The sequence below is a fragment of the Monopterus albus genome, unplaced genomic scaffold (genome assembly GCF_001952655.1).
Source record: "Monopterus albus unplaced genomic scaffold, M_albus_1.0 scaffold385.1, whole genome shotgun sequence".
Classification (NCBI taxonomy): Eukaryota; Metazoa; Chordata; class Actinopteri; order Synbranchiformes; family Synbranchidae; genus Monopterus; species Monopterus albus.
Window position 1 is genome coordinate 26,678 of NW_018128265.1, and position 24,369 is coordinate 51,046.

Genomic DNA, 24,369 nt, shown 5'->3' on the forward strand with positions numbered 1-24,369 from the left:
CTTCTACAGGCAGCTGGATTTCTCTTTTTTTTTTTTACTGATCGCATGCTACTGTTGCAGTCAAGTGCTTCATGTGTGAGACTCAAGCTTGGCTGCTGATTGATCCTTGCAGGCAGGGCATGGCGGGCTCCGTGAACGTCACGGGGGATGACGTAAAGAAGCTGGACGTGCTGTCCAATGACCTGGTGATCAACATGCTTCAGGCCTCCTACAGTACCTGCTGCATGGTGTCTGAGGAGAACAAGGACATCATTGTCACTCCCAAGGATAAGATGGTAAGTGGGGAACACTGGTAATGGTGGGAACTGATCAGATGTAAAGTCAATCAGAGAAAGTTTGACCTATTACCTCAGTCTATTGATGGCTTGATTTACCACATGATCCCCGGGCAAAGAGGTGCTCTCATCTGGTGAGGACAAAAGATGCACCTTAAGGAATCCACAAAGAAATTCATATTAGCAAAAACTGGAACATGATCAGAGAATAATTTCTAGGTAGGTAGAACCATCACAGCGAGTGGCCCCTGGTCAAACATACCAACAGGTGACAAATGAAGTGAAACCTAACAGAAAGTGTCAGTGAGGTGCTGAACCACCATATGAAACCAGAAAAGCTTCAGTGCACCTTGACTCCCCAAGTCAAGGGATGAACACTGTTTTTCCAACAGATGTTCCCTCATGTGCTGTTTTGATGACGGTGGTGGAGACGCTGTCTGACACGTCGCTCCAACATCTCCCATAGCTGTGTAGCTGGGCTGAGACCTGGTGACTGTGAAGGCCACAGCAGATGAGTCACATCGTTTTCATCCTCCTCAAACCATTCAGTGACCCCTCGTGCCCTGTGGACGGGGCCACTGTCACCCTGGAAGAGACCACTCATTTATTTAAGCTTTTCTTTTCAGTTGTCACCTGTCTACATTTTCATTGTGTGTTAATTATAACAATAACTGGTAATTTTTGCATAACAATATAGCGTTTCCATCTTGAAGACACTCCAATCTGCAGCTTCTAATATTACTAATTAACATACAGTAAGAGAAATTGTTCTTAGAGGCCTAAAATCTCTTGAGCGTTGGCCTGACACACACAGTCCTCAGCTGGATAAATATTTAATAACCACACACCTGCCCACCCCTGTGTTAAACAGCACGTACATTATTTAGACTCAAATTCAGTTGTAAATTATTTGCACATCCACCATCACAACCAACAGCTGAGAGGTTTTTCCTCTGATGGTAATAATGAACTAGTTTTAGAAACGACTCGTAACCAATGTTAGAACATAGGAGACCAGGAAAATCTGCCACATATAAATAGGAACACATTTATTTGTGAAATAAAATGCAATAAAATTGAGAACATTTTAAAGGAATTATATTTTGATAGTATCTGTGAGCACACACAATACATTTCTATTCAGTTGCTGTAACCTCTTGAATTCTTTTGTCACAGGGAAAGTACGTGGTCTGTTTCGACCCTCTGGACGGCTCCAGTAACATCGACTGTTTGGCTTCTATCGGCACCATATTTGCCATCTACAAACGGGTCAGTGCAAAAACACACGAACCATACGGTCACAGGAAAGAACAGTCTGGTCCCTGTCCCTGTTTGCTGCAAAAACATTCAGGAATGTGGAAAAAGCTTTTGTTACTCCTGCATGCAACAGGGGTTCAAAGGTGAAGAACCTCATCCAGACATAAGTAACAAACAGGAAAGGACCCAACACTTACGTCTGGATTCACTTCTGAGCTGTTGTTTCTGATCATATGATTATGGCTTGTAAATATTTACTAGGACTGACTTGTATTTTGTGCAACAAAGGGGGAATACCTTCAAAACATTAAGCTGAACTTATGACATAACTACATTCATCAAATTTTGTCAAGCATCTGAATACACAGTTGTCAGGATAGTTTTAGGTTGTATATTTATTACACAGTTACAGTGTGCAGACAGAAGAGGGCGCTGCTGCCCAGCTCACCCAGTGTTTACTGTGTTCCTGGTGCAACCTGTGTTGTTGACTTAGTCATCATAAACATAACACAACACAGAAATGCAAATGTAGGTGTACTGTGTACATGTTGACTTTAAAAGAGTATAAACAGATATTCAGTTGATCATTTTCTCCTTTTTTATATCTTTATTTTGAATAAATGCATGTATTCAAATGTATTCAGTCTCCAGATTTTGAAATATCTCAGGACATGTCCTGGTTGCTGGTGTCTGGGGGACTGAAGTCATTTTAACAGTTTTCACCATCCCACTGTTCATGTTTCTGTTTTCTGTTCTCACTCTGGTGGTTCAGATATCAGAGGGGGAGCCCACAGATAAAGACGCCCTGCAGCCGGGCAACAACATCGTGTGTGCTGGCTACGCCCTGTATGGCAGCGCCACCCTGGTGGCTCTCAGCACCGGCAGCGGCCTCAACTTCTTCATGCTGGACCCTGTGAGTAACAGGATGTAAACTACACTTACCTCTCAGACAGTCTCATCCTTTCAGTGTTCTGCTCTTCCCAACATTACTGCCCCTCCCTTTGCACCTCATACTGACGCTGTTTACACTATAGAGTATATGGTTTTATTGGCCTATAGCTACTTTTATTTGAGAAAACAGATATTATCCTGTCAACCATTTGTCCATGTTGCACATCCTCACAGTGCATTCAGACATGTAGCAGACTGTTACACACAACTCCCTTTTTATTTGGCAGAAGGAGTGTGTCATTTTATTTGTCCTTGTTTAAATCAGCACGGTGGCACAGTGGTTAGCGCCGTTGCCTCACAGCGCGAAGGGTCCAGGTTCGGGCCCCACCTAGGACCTTTCTGTGTGGAGTTTGCATGTTCTCCCCGTGCTTGCGTGGGTTCTCTCCGGGTACTCCGGCTTCCTCCCACAGTCCAAAGACATGCAGCTTAGGTTGATTGGTGTCTCTAAATTGCCCATAGGAGTGCATGTGCGTGTGTGTGGTTGTTTGTCTATGTGTTAGCCCTGCGATGGATTGGTGACCTGTCCAGGGTGTACCCCGCCCTCGCCCGAATGCCCCCACCCGTGACCCCGCTCAGGGATTCAGCGGTAGAAAATGAATGAATGAATGTTTAAATCCTTACGAAAGCCAACACAATAATACATTATATTATGTCTTACAAAGGTCTAAAGTGAAATATAGCAGACATGCATACACTGAATTAAATATTTCAGGCTTTTTTGTGTGTATTTCTGTCACATTGGTCCCTGACTGCGGGTCATAGCTTGTGTCTTTTTATTTTCAATCAGTAAAAACCTTTTGCCACCTTTTACGCCCGCACACAAACTTCCAGGAGAATTTGGTTTTGATCATGACAGGATCCTTTAGCTTATGTCTTTGTTCCTCAGGCCATTGGTGAGTTCATTCTGACTGAGAGGAATGTGAAGATCAAGCCAAAGGGAAAGATTTACAGCCTGAATGAAGGCTACGCCAAGTACTTCCACCCCTCCATCAATGAGTACCTGAAGCACAAGAAATACCCTGAGGTGAAAACATATTACAGCATTAAACACCTCACAGACAAACTACTGTGCACACGCAAACATGTGAGATAACACTACAATGGCTCCCATTTACTTTGAGCCAAATTTCAAACATTGATTGGTTCTACTTTGTGCATGTTGAGTTGAATCTGATTCCTTGAACTGAAGCTGTGCAGTAGAATTAAATCTCGTGTCCTCCTTGAGGATCCATTTCACTGACAGGCGACTAAACTCAAGCTTAGTCCAGAGGCAGGACATCAAACACCGGCAGCGTCTCAGACTTGTCAGGCGAGTCCCAACGACGCTTTATTTGGTAGGATGAGTTTACACCAGGAAATTTGGTTTTAAGGTGAAAAATGAATTGGGGCCCCACAGACCCCAACAGAGTACAAGGGTTAAAAGGATATCAGCCGATTTAAAAATATTTGTTGACTGCAAAAATTAATTGCAATATAAATAAGATGGGTTTTTTTGTTGGCAAAGTTAAAACCTGGTTTGCCAGTCACAGGTTCATGGCAGGTGAAATAGAATAATTTCATGCTTAATAACTGACTGTTTGCACATTGTCTCAGTGGTACTTTAACACTTACTGTAAAGTCAGAGAGGGGAGCAGTGGAGACTTTGTCCAGCCAGGTGCCACCGATAGGGTGGGTGATGAGTAACCATGACGACCCAGACATGTGACTTGCAGTCAGCGGAGTGTGGCAGCTCGGGCAGCTGAGCTGCAAGATGGTGACACAGTTACTACAGGAAACGCCCTGTTCCCCAGGAAGCTGCAGCAGCTTGTCATCTGGGAACTGCGATCGACATGTGCACACTCAGCACCGCTCCGGTCACAAGCATGAGGGCAGATTGTGGGTGGTCATCATTGATGATTTTGCTGATTATACCACACTTTTAGGAAATCTCAGCATGACTGTCCGTCTCTGAGGCGACTTGACATAAAATCACAATGAAAATCAGCTTTACCATTTTTGCAACACCAGCTGACCTGTAATGACATGCCCCACTTTTAACCTCTTTGGCGTATCAGACACCACCTGTACTTAATTATAGTTTTGACTACTTGGGTACATGAATTTTTGTTTTGTTTTTGGTGCACTGCATTTATTTAATAACTTTAGTTACTCTGTAGCTTTACAGTGATATAAAAACAATCAACAAATGATAGATTAAGATACAATTTTGTTAACCCTGGGGGAAAGTTCACAAGATGCTCGGGGGAGGCAACAGTGTGGTGGGTAGAGCACTTGTCTCCCAACCGGATGGTTGAAGGTTCAAATCTTGGTGCCTGCAGTCCACATGTCGAAGTGTCCTTGGGCAAGACACTGAACCCCCCCGTTGTCCCTGATGGTTAGAGCCATCAGTGTGAGTTGGCGCCACAGATGGCTGCCATCAGTTCTGTACCAGAAACAAATTCCTTGTGTGTAAAATACTTGGCCAATAAAGGTGATTATCCTGATTGTTATTAGTATAGAAAATAATTAAAATGAACAGAACCTTGACTTTAAACTGATGCACTGTAGTATATTTTGATTTCATTGCTTTGTACTTAAGTAACAATGTGAACGCAGGACATTGACTTGTAACAGAGTATTTCAACAATTTCATTTGTAATGAAGTAGCACTAGTAGAGTGCTGTACCTCTGAGGCAGTATGTCCGCTCAGGTCGACTGGCGAAATTTTCATCATCCTCCCAGGTCCACGAGGGTCCGAGCCGACGGCCATGTACGGGCCAGAGTTTTTTTTATTTGAGTAGGAACGCATGCGCATGATGCTATGCACAAAGCATGTCTGTCCCTGTTGTACTCCAGGCAAGATTAAAACATCCAAATAAACATTTCAGACCACTTTTAATCCACTTCTCCACATTTTACTCAATGTTTTCAAACACTTACATTAAAATACGTTGGTGGACAGATGAACACCTGCGTGCTCTGACACGACTCTGTGGGCCTTTCCAGCTGTACTGTATGCAGTTCAACCATACTTTGTATTTTGTCTTTTGAGGTCTCTTTTTTTCAAGTGGTTCACATCAGCAGATGCTTCTTGTGTCAGTTCAGTTCAGTTTGGTGCCACAGGGTGCCCACATTGGTTGGACACATCATTTTACACCTCACATAACCATTATGACCCTGCACAGTGCAACAGTAACCACAGCGTTACTCACTGTCATGCATGTGATTATGAAACAGCAAAAACTTGTCTCACAATGTGTACCTGGAATCCAAATGTTGCTGAGAAAGTTACTGGAATCATTTTTTTTAGATGGTTCAGCATTCTTCTCTTCTGCTTTGTTCAAACCAGGTCCTCGGTTTCTAGGCTGTCACAAGCTGAAACAAAATGCCTCTGGCGACTTGCCATCATGGGTTGCATAGCAAGTCTGTGAAAATGATCATAATCTACACCGTTTGTATAATGGTATTTTATTTCTTCCCAGTCCACAGATTATTGAGCAACTTTCCAAAACTTGAGTGTAACTGTTTCCTTTACAGAGACAAGCTGATGCCATTTATTAACACTGACAGAATTATAGTTCAGCACCTCAACTTCTGTTCAGCACTTATAAACATACTGTACCCTCAAAAACTTTCTCATGCACTCTTGCTGCTGCCTCTTTTTCCATTTTCTCTTCCTTTAGTTTTGGACATTTGAAGCTGTCTCCAATCGAATGTGGTCTTCTTCTGTTTTTTTTAAGACCATGTATTTGTGCATGTTGCGTAGATTGGCAGGATGTTTTTAGGGAATACTATGCCTACAGAGAACTGCACAGCACTCCCTTCTGATGACTGGGATGTGACTCAGGAGGCACATGACTCTGTATCACACTGGGCCAGTCTGCACAGGAAGCTCCTGTCAGCAACTCGACTCAGATTCTACTTTACACTGAGTGCAGTTTTTATTCAGTCGACTCAGTTTAACAGAAGACATTAGTGTCCATGCACATGGATAATAATAACTGGTAGTCACTTTCTCTGTCTTTATTTCTCAATTTCAGCCTTGCCAGAAAACACTTGCTTTATCTTTTCCACTTTCTGCATAAATGCCACTGTCTTCATATGCAGCAAATATTATGAGGAAGGCTACCAGGACATTGTGTCTCCAGGGCTGCAGTGGGTAGTGATTATGGAAAGTAGCCTGGCCTTGATATAAAGTCCCTGATTGTTAAGTGGTACTATATAGAGAGCTGATATATCATTAGTAATTTGTGACAAAAAGTTCTCCACAGTGTTCTTCCTTTGGCTGACGTAATGTATTGGGTGTTCCAGCTGCAGCAGATGGACTTTGACCTTGTTTTGCTGTTCAGTTTTGCCTCAGCAGCAGGAAAACAGGTCATGATCTGTGAATGAAGCAAATCTGCTGTAGCTGCTACTTTCAAATGCGCCTGTTTTATATGTTATTGCTTAGGATTAACACTGTATTTAAATTTTACCAAAACCCAATTTTATGTCCTGTCTCTTAAAAATACTGTAATACAATAGTAGATACCTAATATTTGTTGGCAAAAGCCCTTAATATAAGGAATAATTTATCAAACTGTCATTTGTATGTGTTTGACTCCAAAAAGAGTGAAAAATGATAAATTTTTATTAATGAAAAATTTCATTTTCCCCATCTATAAACACTTTTTAGTCTGTAACAAAAACATACTGTGGTCCAGTATCCTTGCCTATTTAAATAAACATTTAATTTGTGTCCTTAGTATAAAGGGTGAAATATTTGGAGATAAGATTAGAAAAACCTGATCTTAACGGATGTGAACCACCAGTGTACACTCTTGCAACAGTTCTTCAACCAACCCAATATAAAACACTGTTCAAAAACATTCCCTAACACTGAAAATGTTGTCCCCTGTTCAGGATGGTAGCTCCCCCTATGGAGCTCGATACGTGGGCTCTATGGTGTCAGATGTTCACCGCACCATTGCCTACGGAGGCATCTTCATGTATCCTGCCAATGAGAAGAGCCCCAAGGGAAAGGTAACCACTGACCACGACGAAGCCATCTAACTGAAGTGCCACATTAACACGGTGCAGTGTCTGTTGACTTCACTGACCACGGGATCATATTCCAGTTACTTAAAACACCACCGCTCCACAGCACTGAGGCCTGAATGACACCCAGTGACAAACAGTACAGTAAATCCTGCAGTAGCGTAACCTGAGGTTCGAGTGTTTTTCCTGTCATAAATAAGCAGCAAGGCTGTTCATAAAGATAAACTACACCCTCTGCCTTTCCTGATAATTTGACTCAGTGGCCTGTTTACCCTGAAGCTACTGTAATTATTTTCATCTTTAACAGTATTTTATGATTGTGCTCAAGTTTTCAAACACAAGGGATTCTAACTGTGATTTTATTAAGAGCACATGCTTAACAGAAATAAAACTTTGCTGCTTAATTTAGAGCTCCAGATGCCAGTGTGCCATGATTTCAGCTCACGATCTAGATCCTTATTACTGCCATCTGTGTTGTATAGTGGCAAAGCGAGGCTGTTTATTTATATATCACATACTAAATACAGTGGCAGCTCAAAAATGCCTCACAGATTACATCATATAAGTAAGACAAAATAAGAACAAAAACAAATGTAATAATAGCGTATTTCCTACATACGTCTGTTGGAAAAAGCCATGTAGTTTGGTACTAATACTAAAAACAGAGACAAATTTTAGACTAAAGACTAAAGTTAGTTGAACTAAGTTGAGTTTATTATCGACTCCCAGGTGAATTTCCATATAAGAAATTGCTCCTTTTAAACCCCAGGAAACTTTATTCTTAGTTATGTTGTATTGTGTTTGCCTGTAGACACATTTGACCTGTTTGTTCACCTACTACCATCTGAATTCAAGTCTCATGGTCGTGCCAGCTGATCATGTAAAAATAACTGGAAGTGTACTTATTTATATGGTTCTTTCCCAGAAACCTCTCAGGAGACAGGACGACATAAATTGGAATTTATGGACCTGATAAAACATTTAACTGTTACAAGAAAAAGGAGAAACTTTTCATGCTGCTGTAGACCAAGTCATTAAAGGATAAGGTCCGGCATTTCCTATATTAACATAAGAGACTAAAACAATTAACTGCCTCTCTTCACGGTTAATGTCTCCAACCTGGATTAGCTTGTTCATTTGTGCCATTGACCTCCACTAACACATCAGTTAAACACCACCGGTGCACCGGCGACGTTCCATTATGAAACAAATATTGTTCCTGTTTAATATGTGACTCTTATTCATGCAAGATTCTCTAAACTAAAATCATGTTTTTCTTGAAACTCTCTCCCTAAAGCTGCGGCTGCTGTACGAGTGCAACCCCATCGCCTTCCTCATCGAGCAGGCAGGAGGCATCGCCACCACCGGCACCCAGAGGATACTGGACGTGCAGCCTGAAGCGCTCCACCAGCGGGTGCCCTTCGTGGTCGGCTCCTCCGATGACGTCAACGAGTACCTGTCCTTTGTCAAGAAGTTCTCGTAAAGCTACGGCAGCCCTACTTTAACAGTTAGTCCAAAAAGATGATTCTTAAATAGCCTTTTCATAATTATAGTCATATGTTCTTAAAATCAGAGAATTGTCATCACAAGAAAACTGTTCTTGAAGCTCACCTTTAAAAGTTGTCAGATCTCAATTTGATTTTTTTCATAAAAAAAAACAACTGAATTTATTTTTAATATTGATAATTTCTACAAAACTTGCTCTGCCAATGTTTTGGATGACAAAGTCAAAGCTTTTCCACATACTACAGCATTTAAAGCTGTTCAAATATAGTTTTCCAAAACCTGATAAAATGTCCAAATGTTTTAACACCATGATGCAAATTGTTAATTCAGACTTAACAGCATATCAAGTAAAAACACAGACCTGCCATCATTTTCTTTACGACAAGAAGAACAGTCCAGTTTCTAATTCATTAACATCTTAACAGCCAAGTTAACATTTCAGGCAACATCCTGAGACTGTTGGTATAATACCAGAAAATTTCCAGCTTTAAGAACAAAATTTCAGACACCACACTAGTATTTAAGAACTTTTAATTGATCACAGTAAAAGTAGGAAAAAAAAAAATCCATTTACAATGACCAAAGCAAGTTTTACTGTATCACTCACCGAGCAGCATTCACATATTTACAAAGAATAAAACAACTAAAATCCTTCAGATGACAAAGTGGCATAAAACCAGCCAAAACAAAATGTCCCCATTTCCCAAAATTCAGTGTCTGTCTTCATAAAACATGGGAGACTCTCCTGTCAGTGTCGTCCCTCATCTCCAGCCAAACTATTGAGATTAAAATACTATGATGCAGATGTTAGACCAGAGGGTAACTGGCTGCTGTAGCTATTCCACAGTTGTTCTTTCGGTCCTTGGCCATGTAGATGTAACCTTTGTCTCCCCAGTTCTCGCTCCAGCTGCAAGTGGGCAGACAACAGGAAGAGTTAAGAGTTCATTTGTTAAACAATGAAACCAGAGACAAGTTGCTGACTAAATCCAGAGAGGATCCCCATTTATTTCTCATTTTTAAAAAGTATCATCTGCAGTGTTCCTGTTAAATCATTAAAACTGTTTAAAATTAGGCATTGGTGGTAAACTACTGTATCAAACACAATCAAAAATCAGGCTCAGAAGTTCATTCCATAAATGCTATTGGAAATAAAAATGAAATTCCTACTCCTCGCCCTACTCTCTCTTCAGGTAGTACAAAACCTGTGAACATCACAGGCTGTGGCAAATTTCCAGCAGCAGAGATACAATTCTTTTTACTGACCTGTTTTTAACAATCCAGTATTTCTTGCCATCCACATCTTCTCCCTGAAAGCCATAGCCCACCACCAGCACGCCGTGGTCCAGCTCCTCACTGCTGCAGTCCTTCTCATAGTAGATTCCTGAAACACACCAAAAACCAGCAGCAAGTTAATAATGGATCACTGACTTTTTATTTATTTGCAAGTGCAGTATTGAGCCTTTTAGCTCGGCGGGGGACAGTGTGGAGCACGTTAGCTGGTATCTGCTTCTTATTCAACATGCTTATGTAGCTTTTAAATGATTTGAATGCGACTAATAATTTTATCTGTAACAGTTTATGCAAGTTCTTACATTGGCCAGGTCCCCTTTGAAAAAGAGGTTGTTTTTTTTACCTGCTAAAATAAAACTTAAAAATTGACCTGATTGGTAGAACTGGAAAGACTCGTGTCCGGCATCAATGGCTACAGACACAGGTCCCACAGCAGCTACGGCCTTCATCAGAGCATGCTCCTTTCCACTGGGAATGTCAATAAAGCCAGTGTCGCTGGCGGAGTTGTACATGGGGTTGTAGAGACACTGCTGATCATCCTGAAGGGGATGAGAAGACAGTGAACAGGATGTTATGGAACCACCACAGGCCTCTAGATCAACTCAATAAAAATGACAGATAAATTTGTCCTGCAGAAGAAGAACAGTACATCAAAGTCTAAACCATGATTTAAGATCAAAAACTACATTCAAGACCATTTAAAGCCTTGAAATGTGACTTTGGAGACTTAAGATGTGTCCACTTCCTCTCATTAGATACCTACCGATCCCAGGTAAGGATAGGAGTCCTCAGAGTCCAGGCCCTTATTTTGTTCGACATACGAGAAGGCCTGGTCCATCAGACCGCCGTTGCAGCCCTCATTGCCTTGAGGTCTGGAACAGTCCACCAGGTTCTGCTCGCTCAGCGACACCAGATTGCCGGTCTTTCTTTTCATCTGACCCTCCAGAGCTCCGGTAGTGCTGAAGGCCCAGCAGGAGCCACACAGACCCTGGAGAGAGAGAAGAGGATGGTTTCATTTAGATCAGATGGTAGTGAGGAATTTGCTTAAATAAGAGGTGTCTCCTTCTGTTCAGGACCATTAAACCAGTATTTCAGGTCACCTCGGTTATACAGACTTAAATGTTATGTTGTTTTTGTTACATTACTGTGGGTTTTTGTTACATTACTGTGGGTATGCAGTCAGTGCTGTAGGGCATTTAGCTCAGTCAGAAGTTCCCGTAGGGTGAGATCCTGAAATAAACTGTGATAGGAAGTGATCCAATAAATCACATCGACATAATGTATATGACAGTGTTTGCTCCACTGTTTATGGTGAGCCAGTCAGTCTGGTTCCAGCCTACCAACTGTTAAGGTATAATGAGGGGGTGGAGGGAATGAACTGTGCAGACAGGGAGGGGGCGAGTGTGACGCAGCAGATAACCAAAACAATCCGTGTGTGGTCAACTTATCTGTGTGACACAGAACCTTCACTGCAGTGGACACAGGACATATGGTGCCTCAGAAGTCCAAAGTTGCACATGGCGTCATGTTTACCATGTTTCCTAACAGCTGATATTGGACCATGTGTAGCTCCTGTAACACTAACTTAACTGTTGTTTTAGACGAAAAGTAAGATCGAAAATGTCTTCACCTACACCTCCCTACAGAGTTGCATCATGACGCCTTCCTAGAAGTAAAACATGTTCAACTGCACCTTAAACTTGTACCAGGTGTGGCTAGAGCCCTGAGTCACGTTACCTGGTCCTTCACAGGGGTAACGTAGCCGAGGGACCTCCAGTCCAAAGCATTTGGGACCTGCAGAGGGTTGGGCATCCATAAGACATTCTTCTCAGTGTTCTCTGTCTTCTGCTTCAAGCCGTTTAGCTTCATGTACTCCTCGTTAGTCTGTGGAAAGGCAAGGTTGAACAAGTCTGTAACACTGACAGTGTGAGTTAGGAAATGTGGTGTTTGTGTGTTTTTAGCAGCAAACCTGCACCGATTTTCAGTAATTATTGTCACAGGCATCTCAACTTTTACCGTTTGCTCCAAGTCATGATCCAGTTTTATGCACAAGACCTTGTTTGCCTTACACATCATATCTGGTTTTACTTTGTCACAATTTTTTTGTTGTGTTGTTCCTTTGTCAAGTTTCTAACTATGTGCAAGTCATCAAATCAATTTTCCTTGAACTTTCTTAAATTCAAAACCTTCATGAAACAACTGATCAGTGTTTCCAGGTGATACTAGTCTGCATATTAAAACCATGGTACTACCATGTCCCCGAAGTGGTTCATGCCCAGGCGGTAGGAGTGTAGACCCTTGTCGTACCCCTGGTTGTGCAGCTCGATCAGCTTCATGTTCTTCTCCCATGTCAATCTCTTGGTGTCCTCCACACCCTACACACAACAATAACACATTGGACTTGTTATTTTTACTGAAAATGGAATTGTTTACTAGAGTTAAAACAAAGAAAAAAGCATCACCGCAGGGTATGTTTTATTGTTATCGCTCATCCACTTATTCCATTCCTCATCCAGCTTTGGGTCCTTAGTGGGGGCTGAAAGGACTGCGCTCAGACACACGGCCAGCACAGCTAGAGACAGCATTGTGTCTTCCTACTAGAAAACAACACACGAGTTAGGACACTAAAGTAGCAAAGTGATGACTGATGGGGCTCTGACTGTGAGGAGGCAAACACACTCTGTTACAAGAGACATTTCTTTTTCCTCTGGAAAAGGACAAGTCATACTAATTATTGATGAAATTCCTGCATAAAACTCCAGGTTTGCTTCTGGTCTTTTGCATGTAAAGGCAGGAGCACCAGCAATCTGTTGAAATATCTAATGAAAGAAATGCAGTTTTCCACTGACTAGCTCATAGTTCCTCTCCTTGCCCAGGTATGTTATTTATTTAAGCAGCTCAGAGTTAAATAAACTATGCTAATAAGGGTTCATGAGGAAATATAGACATTAGCCAGTTGATGGTTGTGAGTTTGTTCATAAATCCAATCTGCAATGGTCAAAGCATCATGTGAACTGGCATTCAGAAGCCGTTTCACTTGAGAGCGCTCAGAGCAGGGGCGGAGATAATGATTTCAGGGCTGGAGGCACCTCGTAGTTAAAGTACTATCAAAACATTTTTCTTTTCAACATTTGGGTAATCAGCTCCAGAGTCACTATAGTATGAACAAAAAGACGGCTGATGCCCCATTAGAGCTGAAGTAGATCAGAAATAGAACAGATTCCTCTTTAAAATGTACTCACAGTGTGAACACAGTAATAAAACCGGAGTCCCTTTTTTGTTAGTCCCCTTTTTGGTTCACTTTACAGAACTGAGTTCAGTTCAGTTAAAAGGGACAAAGTGTGAAAACACCCTAAGACTTGAACTGGTAGTGGTCTTTTCAACCAGTGCCCAGAGTCACTGTCTGTCCTAATTTAAACCATGTGAAGGGGATTGGTAATGACTGCTCCTTTAGCAATGAGAGGGACACAAAGACAAAAGTAACTGAATGAAACAAGACTGCTAATTCTGGTGGATAGCAATAAAAACAGAGATATGTGCAACTAAAATATAAATACAGTTGAGATGTTGCTTAAACACTTTTAAAATGAACATTGTGAGGCATTCAATGCTGTGTGCAAATCAGCTACTGAAGAAATCCCTTAAAAAAAACACATCCTTACAAATGTTTTTGCTTTAGGTTGTAAATTCAGGCGTCGAGTTTGACTAATTTAGTTCAGAATCCTAATAAGTGTAAAACTTACTGTAAACTTCTTGTCGTCCAAGTGAAGTTGAAGATGCAGGCACGATGTTTTCACCAATGAACACTGACGTTACCTTTATAAAGGCCCATGTAGCCACTGAAAAACCTCCCACCGAGCTCTCTGATTGGTCCACTATTTGTTTATGAACCTGCAGACCAGCCCCTGGACACCATCGTCATCAGTTAAGTGTGTTATTCCTCCCTTTGTAAATGTTTTGACTGCAAAATCCTAAATGAGAAAATATTTTAAGGAATTTAAATATGTGTTTGCATGCATTGTAATAACCATGTTAGTCAGTTTTCTGCAGTAATTTCTTCTTTAATGCCATGAGAAACCTGTAATCATAGTAGATGACGTGAGAAACCTGATTTCCCTATATTTCTCCTGGAGAAAGTAAATTTCTTTATGTGGTAACAGCTTTCAGCTTTTTGCACTTGCACACATGACAAAGCTTTCAGACCAAGTATCTGTCATTACAGTAATGAACCCGTACAGGCTTTGACAGTAAATTCTCCTCCTCAGACAGTAAGTACTAGCTATGTAGCAGTACATCTTTGTATTCAAACTAATTTCATCTATTGCAACAAACTAAAGGTGACACAAGCAGCCTCTATACATAAAGCACTTTCCACCAACTACTTGAGTATTTTACTGTTTCTAAAATTCAGACACATTCATGCTTTCATGTCCTCTCTCTATGGTACTTGATTTTACTTCAGTATTTAACTTTTGTGTCACTGTATGCTTCTCCCCCCACTACTTATGCCAACTGGCCTGGTGCATGTTTGGCTATAAAATTGCAGCTTATTATATTTACTCATCTAATGTGTTAGTTAGCTTCAGAGATGCTGGGAAAAGGATTTAGTTCCAGACAGAGCCGGTATCAAAGTGTTATCGATATTCTAATATATGGTGCCTCAGAAGTCCAAAGTTGCACATGGCGTCATGTTTACCATGTTTCCTAACAGCTGATATTGGACCATGTGTAGCTCCTGTAACACTAACTTAACTGTTGTTTTAGACGAAAAGTAAGATCGAAAATGTCTTCACCTACACCTCCCTACAGAGTTGCATCATGACGCCTTCCTAGAAGTAAAACATGTTCAACTGCACCTTAAACTTGTACCAGGTGTGGCTAGAGCCCTGGGTCACATTACCTGGTCCTTCACAGGGGTAACGTAGCCCTTGTCCCTCCAGTCCAAAGCACTTGGGACCTGCAGGAAGTTGGGCTCCATGAAGAGGGACCCTGTGGTGTTCCTCTTTGTCTTTTGCTGGTAGCCGTTCATGATCTGCCTGAATTCCTCATTAGTCTGTGGAAAGGCAAGGTTGAACAAGTCTGTAACACTGACAGTATGAGTTAGGAAATGTGGTGTTTGTGTGCAGCAAACCTGCACCAATTTTCAGTAATTATTGTCACAGGCATCTCAACTTTTAGTGTTTGCTCCGAGTCATGATCCAGTTTTATGCACAATACCTTGTTTGCCTCACACGCCATATCTGGTTTTACTTTATGTCACAATTTTTTGTTGTGTTGTTCCTTTATCAAGTTTCTAACTGTGTGCAAGTCATCAAATCAATTTTCCTTGAACTTCCTTCATTTCCAGACCTTCATGAAACAACTGATCAGTGTTTTCAAGCGATACGAGTCTGCATGTTAAAACCATGGTACTACCATGTCCCCGAAGTGGTTCATGCCCAGGCGGTAGGAGTGTTTGCCCATGGAGTGCTCCAGGTTGTGCAGCTCGATCTTCCTCAGGTTCTTCTCCCATATCATTCTCCTCCAGAGCTCCTCTTTCTACACATAACAATAACACATTGGACTTATTATTTTTGCTGGAAATGGAATTGTTTACTAGGGTTAAAACAAAGGAAAAACCATTACGTCGTGGTATTTTTTAGTGTGCCAGCTCTTCCACAGATTCCAGTGCCCATCCAGCTGTGGGTCCATAATGGGGGCTGAGAGGACTGCGCTCAGACACACGGCCAGCACAGCTAGAGACAGCATTGTGTCTTCCTACTAGAAAACAACACACGAGTTAGGACACTAAAGTAGCAAGGTGATGACTGTGAGGAGGAAAACACAATCCGCTACGAGAGACATTTCTTTTTCCTCGAGAAAAGGACGAGTTATACTAATTATTGATGAAATTCCTGCATGAACTCCCATGATTCATAGAGAAACAGGATCTGCATTAAAGCTGTAACACACATTCCAGATGGTGCCGTCATTTCCCGACTGTTCGGCCTAAAACCGGGATTCTACTTGGGCCAAACATTAGCTTAGTGACACCAATGAATTCCCATTACAATCAGTCATCAACTGTAAGAAAAACACTGCATCTGGATTGTTTTAGAGCCGTCTTCCCGGAAGCCGGGGAGGGAAACTTGGCCAGAGCCCGACGAAACCTCAGCCTGCTTTTGTTTTGTGCATAGTCACGGGATCGGCTACAAAAAAAACCTCACCGAGACACCGAAACTACAACCAGGAAAATGAAAATAAAACTAAGACTTTAACCGGTAGCGGTCTTTTCAAACAGTGGCCCGGTCACCGTTCTTCCTAAATAATTCAAACCGTGTGAAAGGATCGGTGACGGCTGCTGCTTTAGCAGCAAAGCACGAAGACAAAAGTAGCCGAACGAAACAAGACCGCTAAGGCTGGTGGACACCAATAAAAACGTAGATATTTTTAACCAAAATATAAATACAGCTGAAACGTTGCCTAAAGTAAATATTTGAAAACGGATATAATTATTTTTAACCCTGCCTGCAAATTGGCTACTGAAGAAATCCCTCAAAAAGAAAACACACATATTTTTGCAAATGTTGTTGTTTTACGTAGATAATTCCGGCATCAGGTTTGACTATTACAACACCGAATCCTAATAACGTTCAAACTTACCGTAAACTTCTCGTCGTCCAAGTGGAAAAATAAACTTATGCTTTTCACCGATTACCGATAAAAACCATACCTATATAAAGGCAGCTGAAGACCCTCCCACCGAGCTCTTTGATTGGTCTAATATTTGTTTATGGACCCGCAGACCCGCCCTTGGACGCAAACGTCATCATCTAAGCACGTGATTACCCCCTTTGTCAATGATTTGAGAACACTGTTTTTTAATGCGGGATCGCTGCTGATAAAACTGTGACTAATAATCCCGTTAATTAAATTAGCGTTGATTGTTTTAAACAGCTTCATATTTAAAACCCTCTGATTCATAGAGACTTAAGTGCCTTTCAGTACAAAAGACAAGTCAACTTACAGTTTATTGGCTGATTGACTTAGTAATAAAATCGGCCTTCAGATTAGCAGAGTACAGCAAAAATACTAAAAATACTTTTCCTGCCAAATCCTAAATGACAAAATATTTAAGATATTTTTAAATGCGTGTTTGCATGCATTGTAATAACCATATTACAGTCAGTTTTCTGTAGTAATTTATTTTTTAATGCCATGCACACGAGAAACCAGTAATCATAGGGGATGATTTGACAAACTTGATTTCCTAGATTTCTCCAGAATAAGTCAATTTTTTATGTGGTAACCGCTTTCAGCTTTTTGCACTTGCATTTGCACATGTACATGACAAAGTTTTGAGGCAGAGAAAGTATCTCATTACAGTAATGAACCTTTACAGGCTTTGGCAGTAAATTCTCCTTCTGAGACATTAAGTACTAGCAATGTAACAGTATATCTTTTTATTCAAACTAATTTTATCTGATTTCTGATTCTGATTTTGATCTACTGTGACACATTACTTGAGTATTTTACTGTTTCTAAAATCCAGACACATTCATCCTTTCATGTCCTCTCACTGCACCATAAACCCTCACAAAAAAGATGCATAAAAACAATCAGGAAGCAACAACCTTCTAAATTAAGGTTTTATAAACCTGATTTCTGAAATTATGGAGGGAAACTTGTGGGCACAGAATGTCCTTAGTATTTTCTAAAACTTAAGATGGTGATCCTGCACAGTGAAAAGAAAATGTGAAATAAATTTGGGAAACATAAGAAAGTTGATCTTTTGATTGACAACAAGCTGAAGTGTTTACAGAGTGATGTCCTTCCCATTTTGTGACAACTATATTTAACATACAGGGAATTATAAAAAGGACAGGTACGACCTTTTGTCAGTGATGTTTTAATCTTCAAGCTGTGGGAGACTTCAGCTTTAGATCACATCAGGCCTTCCAGGAATCACTGGGACAAAGGCAGTTAATCAGGGTCAATGGTCATGTGATTGATAAGCCTGTGAAGCTGCGAACAGGCAGAAGTGTTTATGCATTGAAAACTAAACCTTTTTTTGGAGCTGTTCTTATTAGTGGTGAAAAGTAATCAAGTACATTTACTGAAGTACTGTGCTTAGGAACAGTTCTAAGGTACTTTATTTTACTTCACTTGAATATTTTAATTTTGTGCCACTGTATGCATGTATGTGTGTTTAAGAAAACATGGCAACATACTTTACATTAGGCTAAAAATACATGAATTTGCAGAAAACAAAATGTCCTCAGCAGCTGATGTGTGACTTTCCTGTGTTACTCAAGCACAGTGGCACATGACAGTGATTAACTTGTTAGGTATTTTTAGTCAGATAGATATTGGATAGATACTTTATGTATTAGAAATGTTTAGTGGAGATAGGATGTCTAGTTAGACTGTTAAATGCTTAGTCATGCTTATGAGTTTCTACAGGGTACATCTGGTCAAGGATAACTAGAGAGAAGAGTTGATGACTGTCAGCAGACAGGGTGTTTAATATTATTATTATGACGTGTATAACTGTAGCCTTAGCCATAATATGTTCTTATGTTTAAGTCACGACATGTTACTAGAGGTCGTGTGAGAATGTTTTTAGTTACACACCACTTAATCAACAGACACACACACATTGATTTGCTTCATGTTTTGACTACTGCTAGGGCCAGCTGCAAAGCTGGTAACAGCGACGTCTCGGTTGACGTTTCTGTGTAGTATGGGGCTAGCCCAACTGAGGGGATATAATGTATAGGCCTGGTGGGGTCAGGGTCTTTCATCTTACATCTGCCTGCGTGCAGTATGGAGGTGCAAGATACCTGCGCGTGTAATGTTAATTTTACCTGTGTTCATGGAATAAATCAGCACTGTTTTGTAGTCACTTGGACTGCCTCGTCTCTCAGAGTTAGCAATGGTAACAAGAAACAAAGACCAACAAACTGAACACTTTCTGGATGAGCATGCACTAAACAGTTCATATTTTGGAGACATCTAAAAACTAACATAACTGCACTTATTTTTCCTTCTTGAGTAAATATTATTGGCAGTGGTGAAAGAGGTTCTCACAGTATATCTCCTTGATCAATAATGTCAACAAAGGCCGGTATAAAACAACATGCAGGAGTGGTATTGACCCTGGTGTTTAGTTGAGCACTTTGTAACATTACCGATAGAGGAGGTATTTGCTTAGGTAATACAACAAACACTACTGGTCTTAGGGTGCATCAGCACAGGAAAACAAAACTGGAAACCATGCTGCTAATCAGTGGGTTTGTCCCATGTGAAGAGGTCATTTTAGGACATTATATGATCAGGGCCATGTTAAATGAATATATATGTAATGAGGATTACAGCTTGGAGCGTTGATGTGCCTGCAGACCTGTGGTGGTGTTGTTGGCGCGGGTATAAAAACAACATGTAGGAGTGGTATTGACCCTGGTGTGTAGATGTGTGATCAGTTCAGGCTTGTTAACCTTTGTATCTGCATAGAAAGACCAACAGCCAGCATGTCAATCTGAGGAATGTCGTCTCCATAAAAAAACCTTTCACAAAGACTATCACCAAGGCTCTTTAACACGCAGTCAGCTGTGTGTTTACAGACGGTGCTTGTAATGCTAATGCTTGAGGTGTGAAGAAATGGAGATGACCATGCTCAGCGCAACACATTTCGGTAAAACCCGTTTTGTGTACGTTGTCTTTTTTGTGGTCATTATGGTGTTTTTGCCTCTTTTTGTGGTTTTATCTTTTTGAAGTAATTTTGTTTGTTGGTGTGTTTTCATGACTTGATGGTTTTGTGTCTCTGTTTTTGTTTTCTGTCTTTTGACTGAGCTCTGACTTTCACCCTATCCCACTCTATATAGAGGCATAGGCCCAGGGGCCCGATTCATCAGGGGTCCCATTCAGTGACATATCTATGCCTGTATTGGTCACAATTTTATAAAATCAAATATGAACGATCATTATCTGTTTATGCATGAAATATATTCTCAAATACTGATATGGTTATACAAACCCAGTATTGATCAGGCTAACATTTAACATGATTAGTGATGGTGCTTATACAAACAAAAATATTTAAATAAATGCTGTTTTTGGTGAAGCAAATCTGTCTTGGTGACTGAGTTTACAGGACAGTGAGTACTTACGGCACTAAGGAACTGTATGTAATTCCTGCCAACAAACTTTCTTACAGATGCAGTGACAAGAATGAAACTCAACCTGTTGGTGTGTAGATTAAGAATGTGCTCCATCTCTTTATGCTCTGCAAGAACACAGGTACAGTGTATTTATGGTGTTCATATCTACTTATAACTACGCTGTAGTTTGTTATAAATCATTTATAAAATGTTATGATGAAAAGACATTTAAAATTAAGGGTTACCGTTAAACCTAAATGAAATCAAGTATAAAAATGATCAAACTATTGACTAAATCTACTTTTTAAGTCCTTATATTGCTGCTCTGCTAAACAGGCATGCCATAATGAGATTCAGATGGCTCCACTATAACCTCTTCTACACCTTCCTTCTCTCTGAACAAATATTTATTTAATCAGTTGACAAAGCTGAGACAAGTTAAGATTTATCTAGAGTGCCTCAGCCTGCAGTCAGGTCATGTGAGTGTGTGGGTGGAGACTCAAGGTCCCTGCAGCTGAAACTCCACAATGAACCCAGGGAAGTGTAAATAACAGCCTGGAATTTAGTAGAGGTCAATTAAGACAGACACCAAAAAGACATGGAAGACAGGCAGCTGCCCAGTAACACCGCAGACTGCTGCTGACCATCACACAGGTTCCAGTAAAAGAAGTTTGGAGATTTAGTGCCATTCATCTACAAATAGAAATAGAAAGGCTAGTGGTTAAGGCACAGCGCTCTCACCGCTGTGCCCCGGGTTCGAATCAGGGTTGCATCACGAAGGGCATCCGGCGTAAAACACGTGCCAAATGTCAACATGGGGGGGGGGGTCTCCATGTCTTTGGGAGGAAGCCGGAGTACCCGGAGAGAACCCACGCAGGCACAGGGAGAACATGCAGACTCCATACTGAAATTCCTCGGGTCAGCTCGGGCTCAAACCTGGAACCTTCTTGTGAAGCAGTGGTTAACGCTGTCGCCTCATGACAGCGCTAACCACTGCTCTACCATGATGTCCTGGAATCAACATATTTGGGAAAAAAAGAATAAAGTTTAAAGTAAGCTGAAAAGTGAGGATGAAGTCAAAGAAACAGGCCTCGAGTATTTACATCACAGCTGAACGTTTGCTGTGCTAGTGAGAGAAATACAGTATCTGAAATAATCGTTTTATCTCTAAACAGATGTAACACTGGAGGAAGTAAAGCAGACAGGAAATACTGACGCTTTCTATCAAACTGTGACACTGTGTCCTGAAAAAGGCCCTTTGCAAGTTTCACTTGTTGGGAATGTCCGACATCAACACATGCTCTGAATAAAGGAGAATGTTTCTGCTTCCACTTTAGGTCACAAACAGCTTCTGCCAAATGAAAATGCTTTTCTCAGCCTCCAACTGAGCTGGATGGCTGCTGCCTGTTATAAAAAGACAAACTGAAAGCAGATGTGAAGCCACGCGTGGCCGGCCAACACTGACAGTGATACCGAGAGAAGCTCAGGCAGAAGCAGCGTCAGTGCCACTGTGCAAAAATCCAACACTGCAGAGACGGTCACTGGTCACTAATGCACAAAAACTGTCAAGAAAGAGTCAGGTGTGTTTACTGTAACTGACGGCTCTGGATATAATAAATGAGCTTTTGTTAGAAGTCACTTGGGTGACAACTTCAGCTTTCATTATGTTACTTTCTTATGTTGGTGGCACCTTCTATTCAAAGCAGAATGAGAGCACAGTCAAGGTTCTAGTCCCTGTCCACCATGATGAAATTGGATGGATGGAGTGATGGTTCTAGAAGATTAGCTGTTAAACATATTGAAACGGGTCCTCACTGACTCAGCCTGCAGCTCCCACAAGGTGTCACATTGTCTCCACACTGAATCAGAGAGAAGACTGAACATGTTTTATCTCCTGACCGACTCCCAAATGTTAAACAAAACAGGAAGTCTAATGGCCTGATTTTTGTCATGTGACTGTTTTGTTTTAATTTACAAGTGTAATTCAAATTTCAAAACTTTGTAAAATGAGCTTTGCTTTTTTTTTTCTTGGCCACGTTTTCCTGTCTAAAATGTAAATCAGCCTTTTCCACTTAAGTAACAGATCGCCTGCTTTCTAAACATGGTTGAAATTCATTTTACTATGAGTGTCGACAAGGCACAGTTCTTCAAATGTTTGGAAATGTTTTTATAAAAGCAAGACTATTTGTTCTCTTTAGGGAGGTAGAAGGCCACAAAGGCACTCTGAAAAATGCTGTTAATTTATTAAACCCTAAGCTGCTTGTCCACTCCACTCCTGCAGCAGCACTGCTGTCGGGCTGAGCTGCAGCACAGCCTGCTGGGAATCTGCATCCAAGTCCAGCTCAGGAGCGCCATTTGGAGTGTCGCTGCTGTGTTTGGCCACTAAGTCTGTGAGGCTGAGATTCATGGCCAGCAGGCACCAGTCTTTCCCCAGAGCATCAGGAGGGTCCAACATGCGGCACAGCTTCCTGCGAGCCAGCAGGGGGACATCTGAAATGTGGATGTCTGTTCCCAGAATCCCCTGCTGGTAAATTTCAGCACAGCCAAAAGTCAGGATGCTGCTGAAGCTCTCCCTGTATCCACCCATGGTGTTGGTGAGCGAAGTTTCACGCTGGACTTGGGCTCGGTAAAAGTCTTTGGGTTGGTAGATCATGATGGGGGCGTGGTGTTCCCACAGCTGCTGAGGACTCAGGTAGTATTAGGCTGTAAGCAGTCTGGGGAGTGTGGAGGCCAGAAGGTTATACTCTGTTGTCTGTTAACAGTGTCCAACAGAGGACAGCCCTCTCCCCTGAGTAACATGGAGGGGAGGCGTTTGAGGGGTGGGGCTAAGGAGAGTGTGATTTGCATACTCTGGTTGAGATCCATGAGGAGAGGACAGCCCTCTTACCTGAGCAGCTGCTGAGCATGGCTGAGTAGTTACTGCAGTGACTTCCCTGAATACAGCTGGAGCTCTCAAACTGCTGTTTCTCTCTGCTGCTGTCTTTACTCACAGAACTGAGCTACATTAAAGCTCACGTTTAACTAATGTTATGCCGATATCTTCTGCAGCAAGTGTTAATGTTAGCTACAGGTAGGCTATAGCTAATATTAGCTGTAACTAACATCAGCAATGCACAGCTGCTTATCAGAGACTTTCTGTAGGATCTTCTGGAACTGTCTCCCGCACAGTAATGTTAGGTGACACCATGTGGAACATGGCAAAATAATTTTAGGCTTCCCTTGAGTGGAAAAATGCTAGTATAGGAAAATTGATGGTCTGAGCTACTGGTGATCTTGGGGAAGCCATATGACGCTGAAGTTGGCTTCTGATTTGACAGTTAAGGGTGATGTTACAATACAAAGTGACATTGTCTCTGTCAAATGTTTTCTTTGAAAGTTTAACACCATGCTGCAGACAAATTGTTCCAACAGCTGCAGATCATTGATAAATATAAATTAAGACTTAACAGCATATTGAGTAAAAACATTGATCTGCCACCATTTTCTGTAAGGAAAAAGAGAAACAGACCAGTTTCTAATTCACTAACATTTTTACAGCCAAGTTATTATTTCAGGCAACACCCTGAGGCCGTTAGTATAATACCAGAAAATATCCAGGATGTGTTTAAGTTAAAACTTTAAAAGCTAAAAACTACTATTTAAAAACAAAAGTCCAAACACCAAACTAAAGCTTAACAACTTTTAATTGATCACAGTAAAAGCTTTCAGATGACAAAGTGGCATAAAGCCAGGCAAAACAAAATCAGAATCAGAATGAGAATCAGAAATGGCCCCATTTCCCAAAATTCAGTGTTTGTAAAAGATTCAAATGTATTTGAATCTTTGTTAAAATAGTTGAAAATGAGAAATACTGTGTATTCTCTATGAAGAGAAAGTCAGGGGCTGTAGTGGTGATATCGATAGTTACGTAGAGTAACCCAAGCTTCTAGTTCGTA

The 24,369-nt window shown here is 41.1% G+C and overlaps 2 protein-coding genes across 4 annotated transcripts in view; one reads left to right on the plus strand and one right to left on the minus strand.

Annotated features, from left to right (window-relative positions):
• Nucleotides 1-9,781, plus strand: part of fbp2 (fructose-1,6-bisphosphatase 2) — an 11,024-nt gene extending 1,243 nt beyond the window's left edge. Inside the window, exons 2-7 of the mRNA XM_020585922.1 lie at nt 113-275; nt 1,452-1,544; nt 2,305-2,445; nt 3,370-3,507; nt 7,365-7,484; nt 8,797-9,781. Of these exons, the coding sequence (XP_020441578.1) occupies nt 113-275; nt 1,452-1,544; nt 2,305-2,445; nt 3,370-3,507; nt 7,365-7,484; nt 8,797-8,982 (841 nt within the window). The 3' untranslated portion in view covers nt 8,983-9,781. The remainder of the gene's footprint in view (nt 1-112; nt 276-1,451; nt 1,545-2,304; nt 2,446-3,369; nt 3,508-7,364; nt 7,485-8,796) is intronic.
• LOC109951423 (cathepsin L1-like) lies at nt 9,520-17,046 on the minus strand. Of its 3 annotated transcripts, none has more exons than XM_020585924.1 (8): nt 16,938-17,046; nt 15,921-16,055; nt 15,711-15,833; nt 15,196-15,348; nt 11,059-11,283; nt 10,666-10,834; nt 10,269-10,386; nt 9,520-9,912 (listed from the first exon to the last, which is right to left on the minus strand). In XM_020585924.1, the coding sequence occupies exons 2-8, from the start codon at nt 16,041-16,043 to the stop codon at nt 9,813-9,815; spliced, it is 1,011 nt and encodes a 336-aa protein (XP_020441580.1). In that variant the 5' UTR covers nt 16,044-16,055; nt 16,938-17,046; the 3' UTR covers nt 9,520-9,812. The 3 variants fall into 3 exon arrangements, with proteins under 3 accessions (XP_020441580.1, XP_020441581.1, XP_020441582.1); XM_020585925.1 differs by having other exon boundaries at nt 15,921-16,052; nt 16,938-17,034; XM_020585926.1 differs by lacking the exons at nt 15,196-15,348; nt 15,711-15,833; nt 15,921-16,055; nt 16,938-17,046 and adding exons at nt 12,033-12,179; nt 12,548-12,670; nt 12,758-12,895.
• Between the last annotated feature and the right edge of the window lie 7,323 nt (nt 17,047-24,369).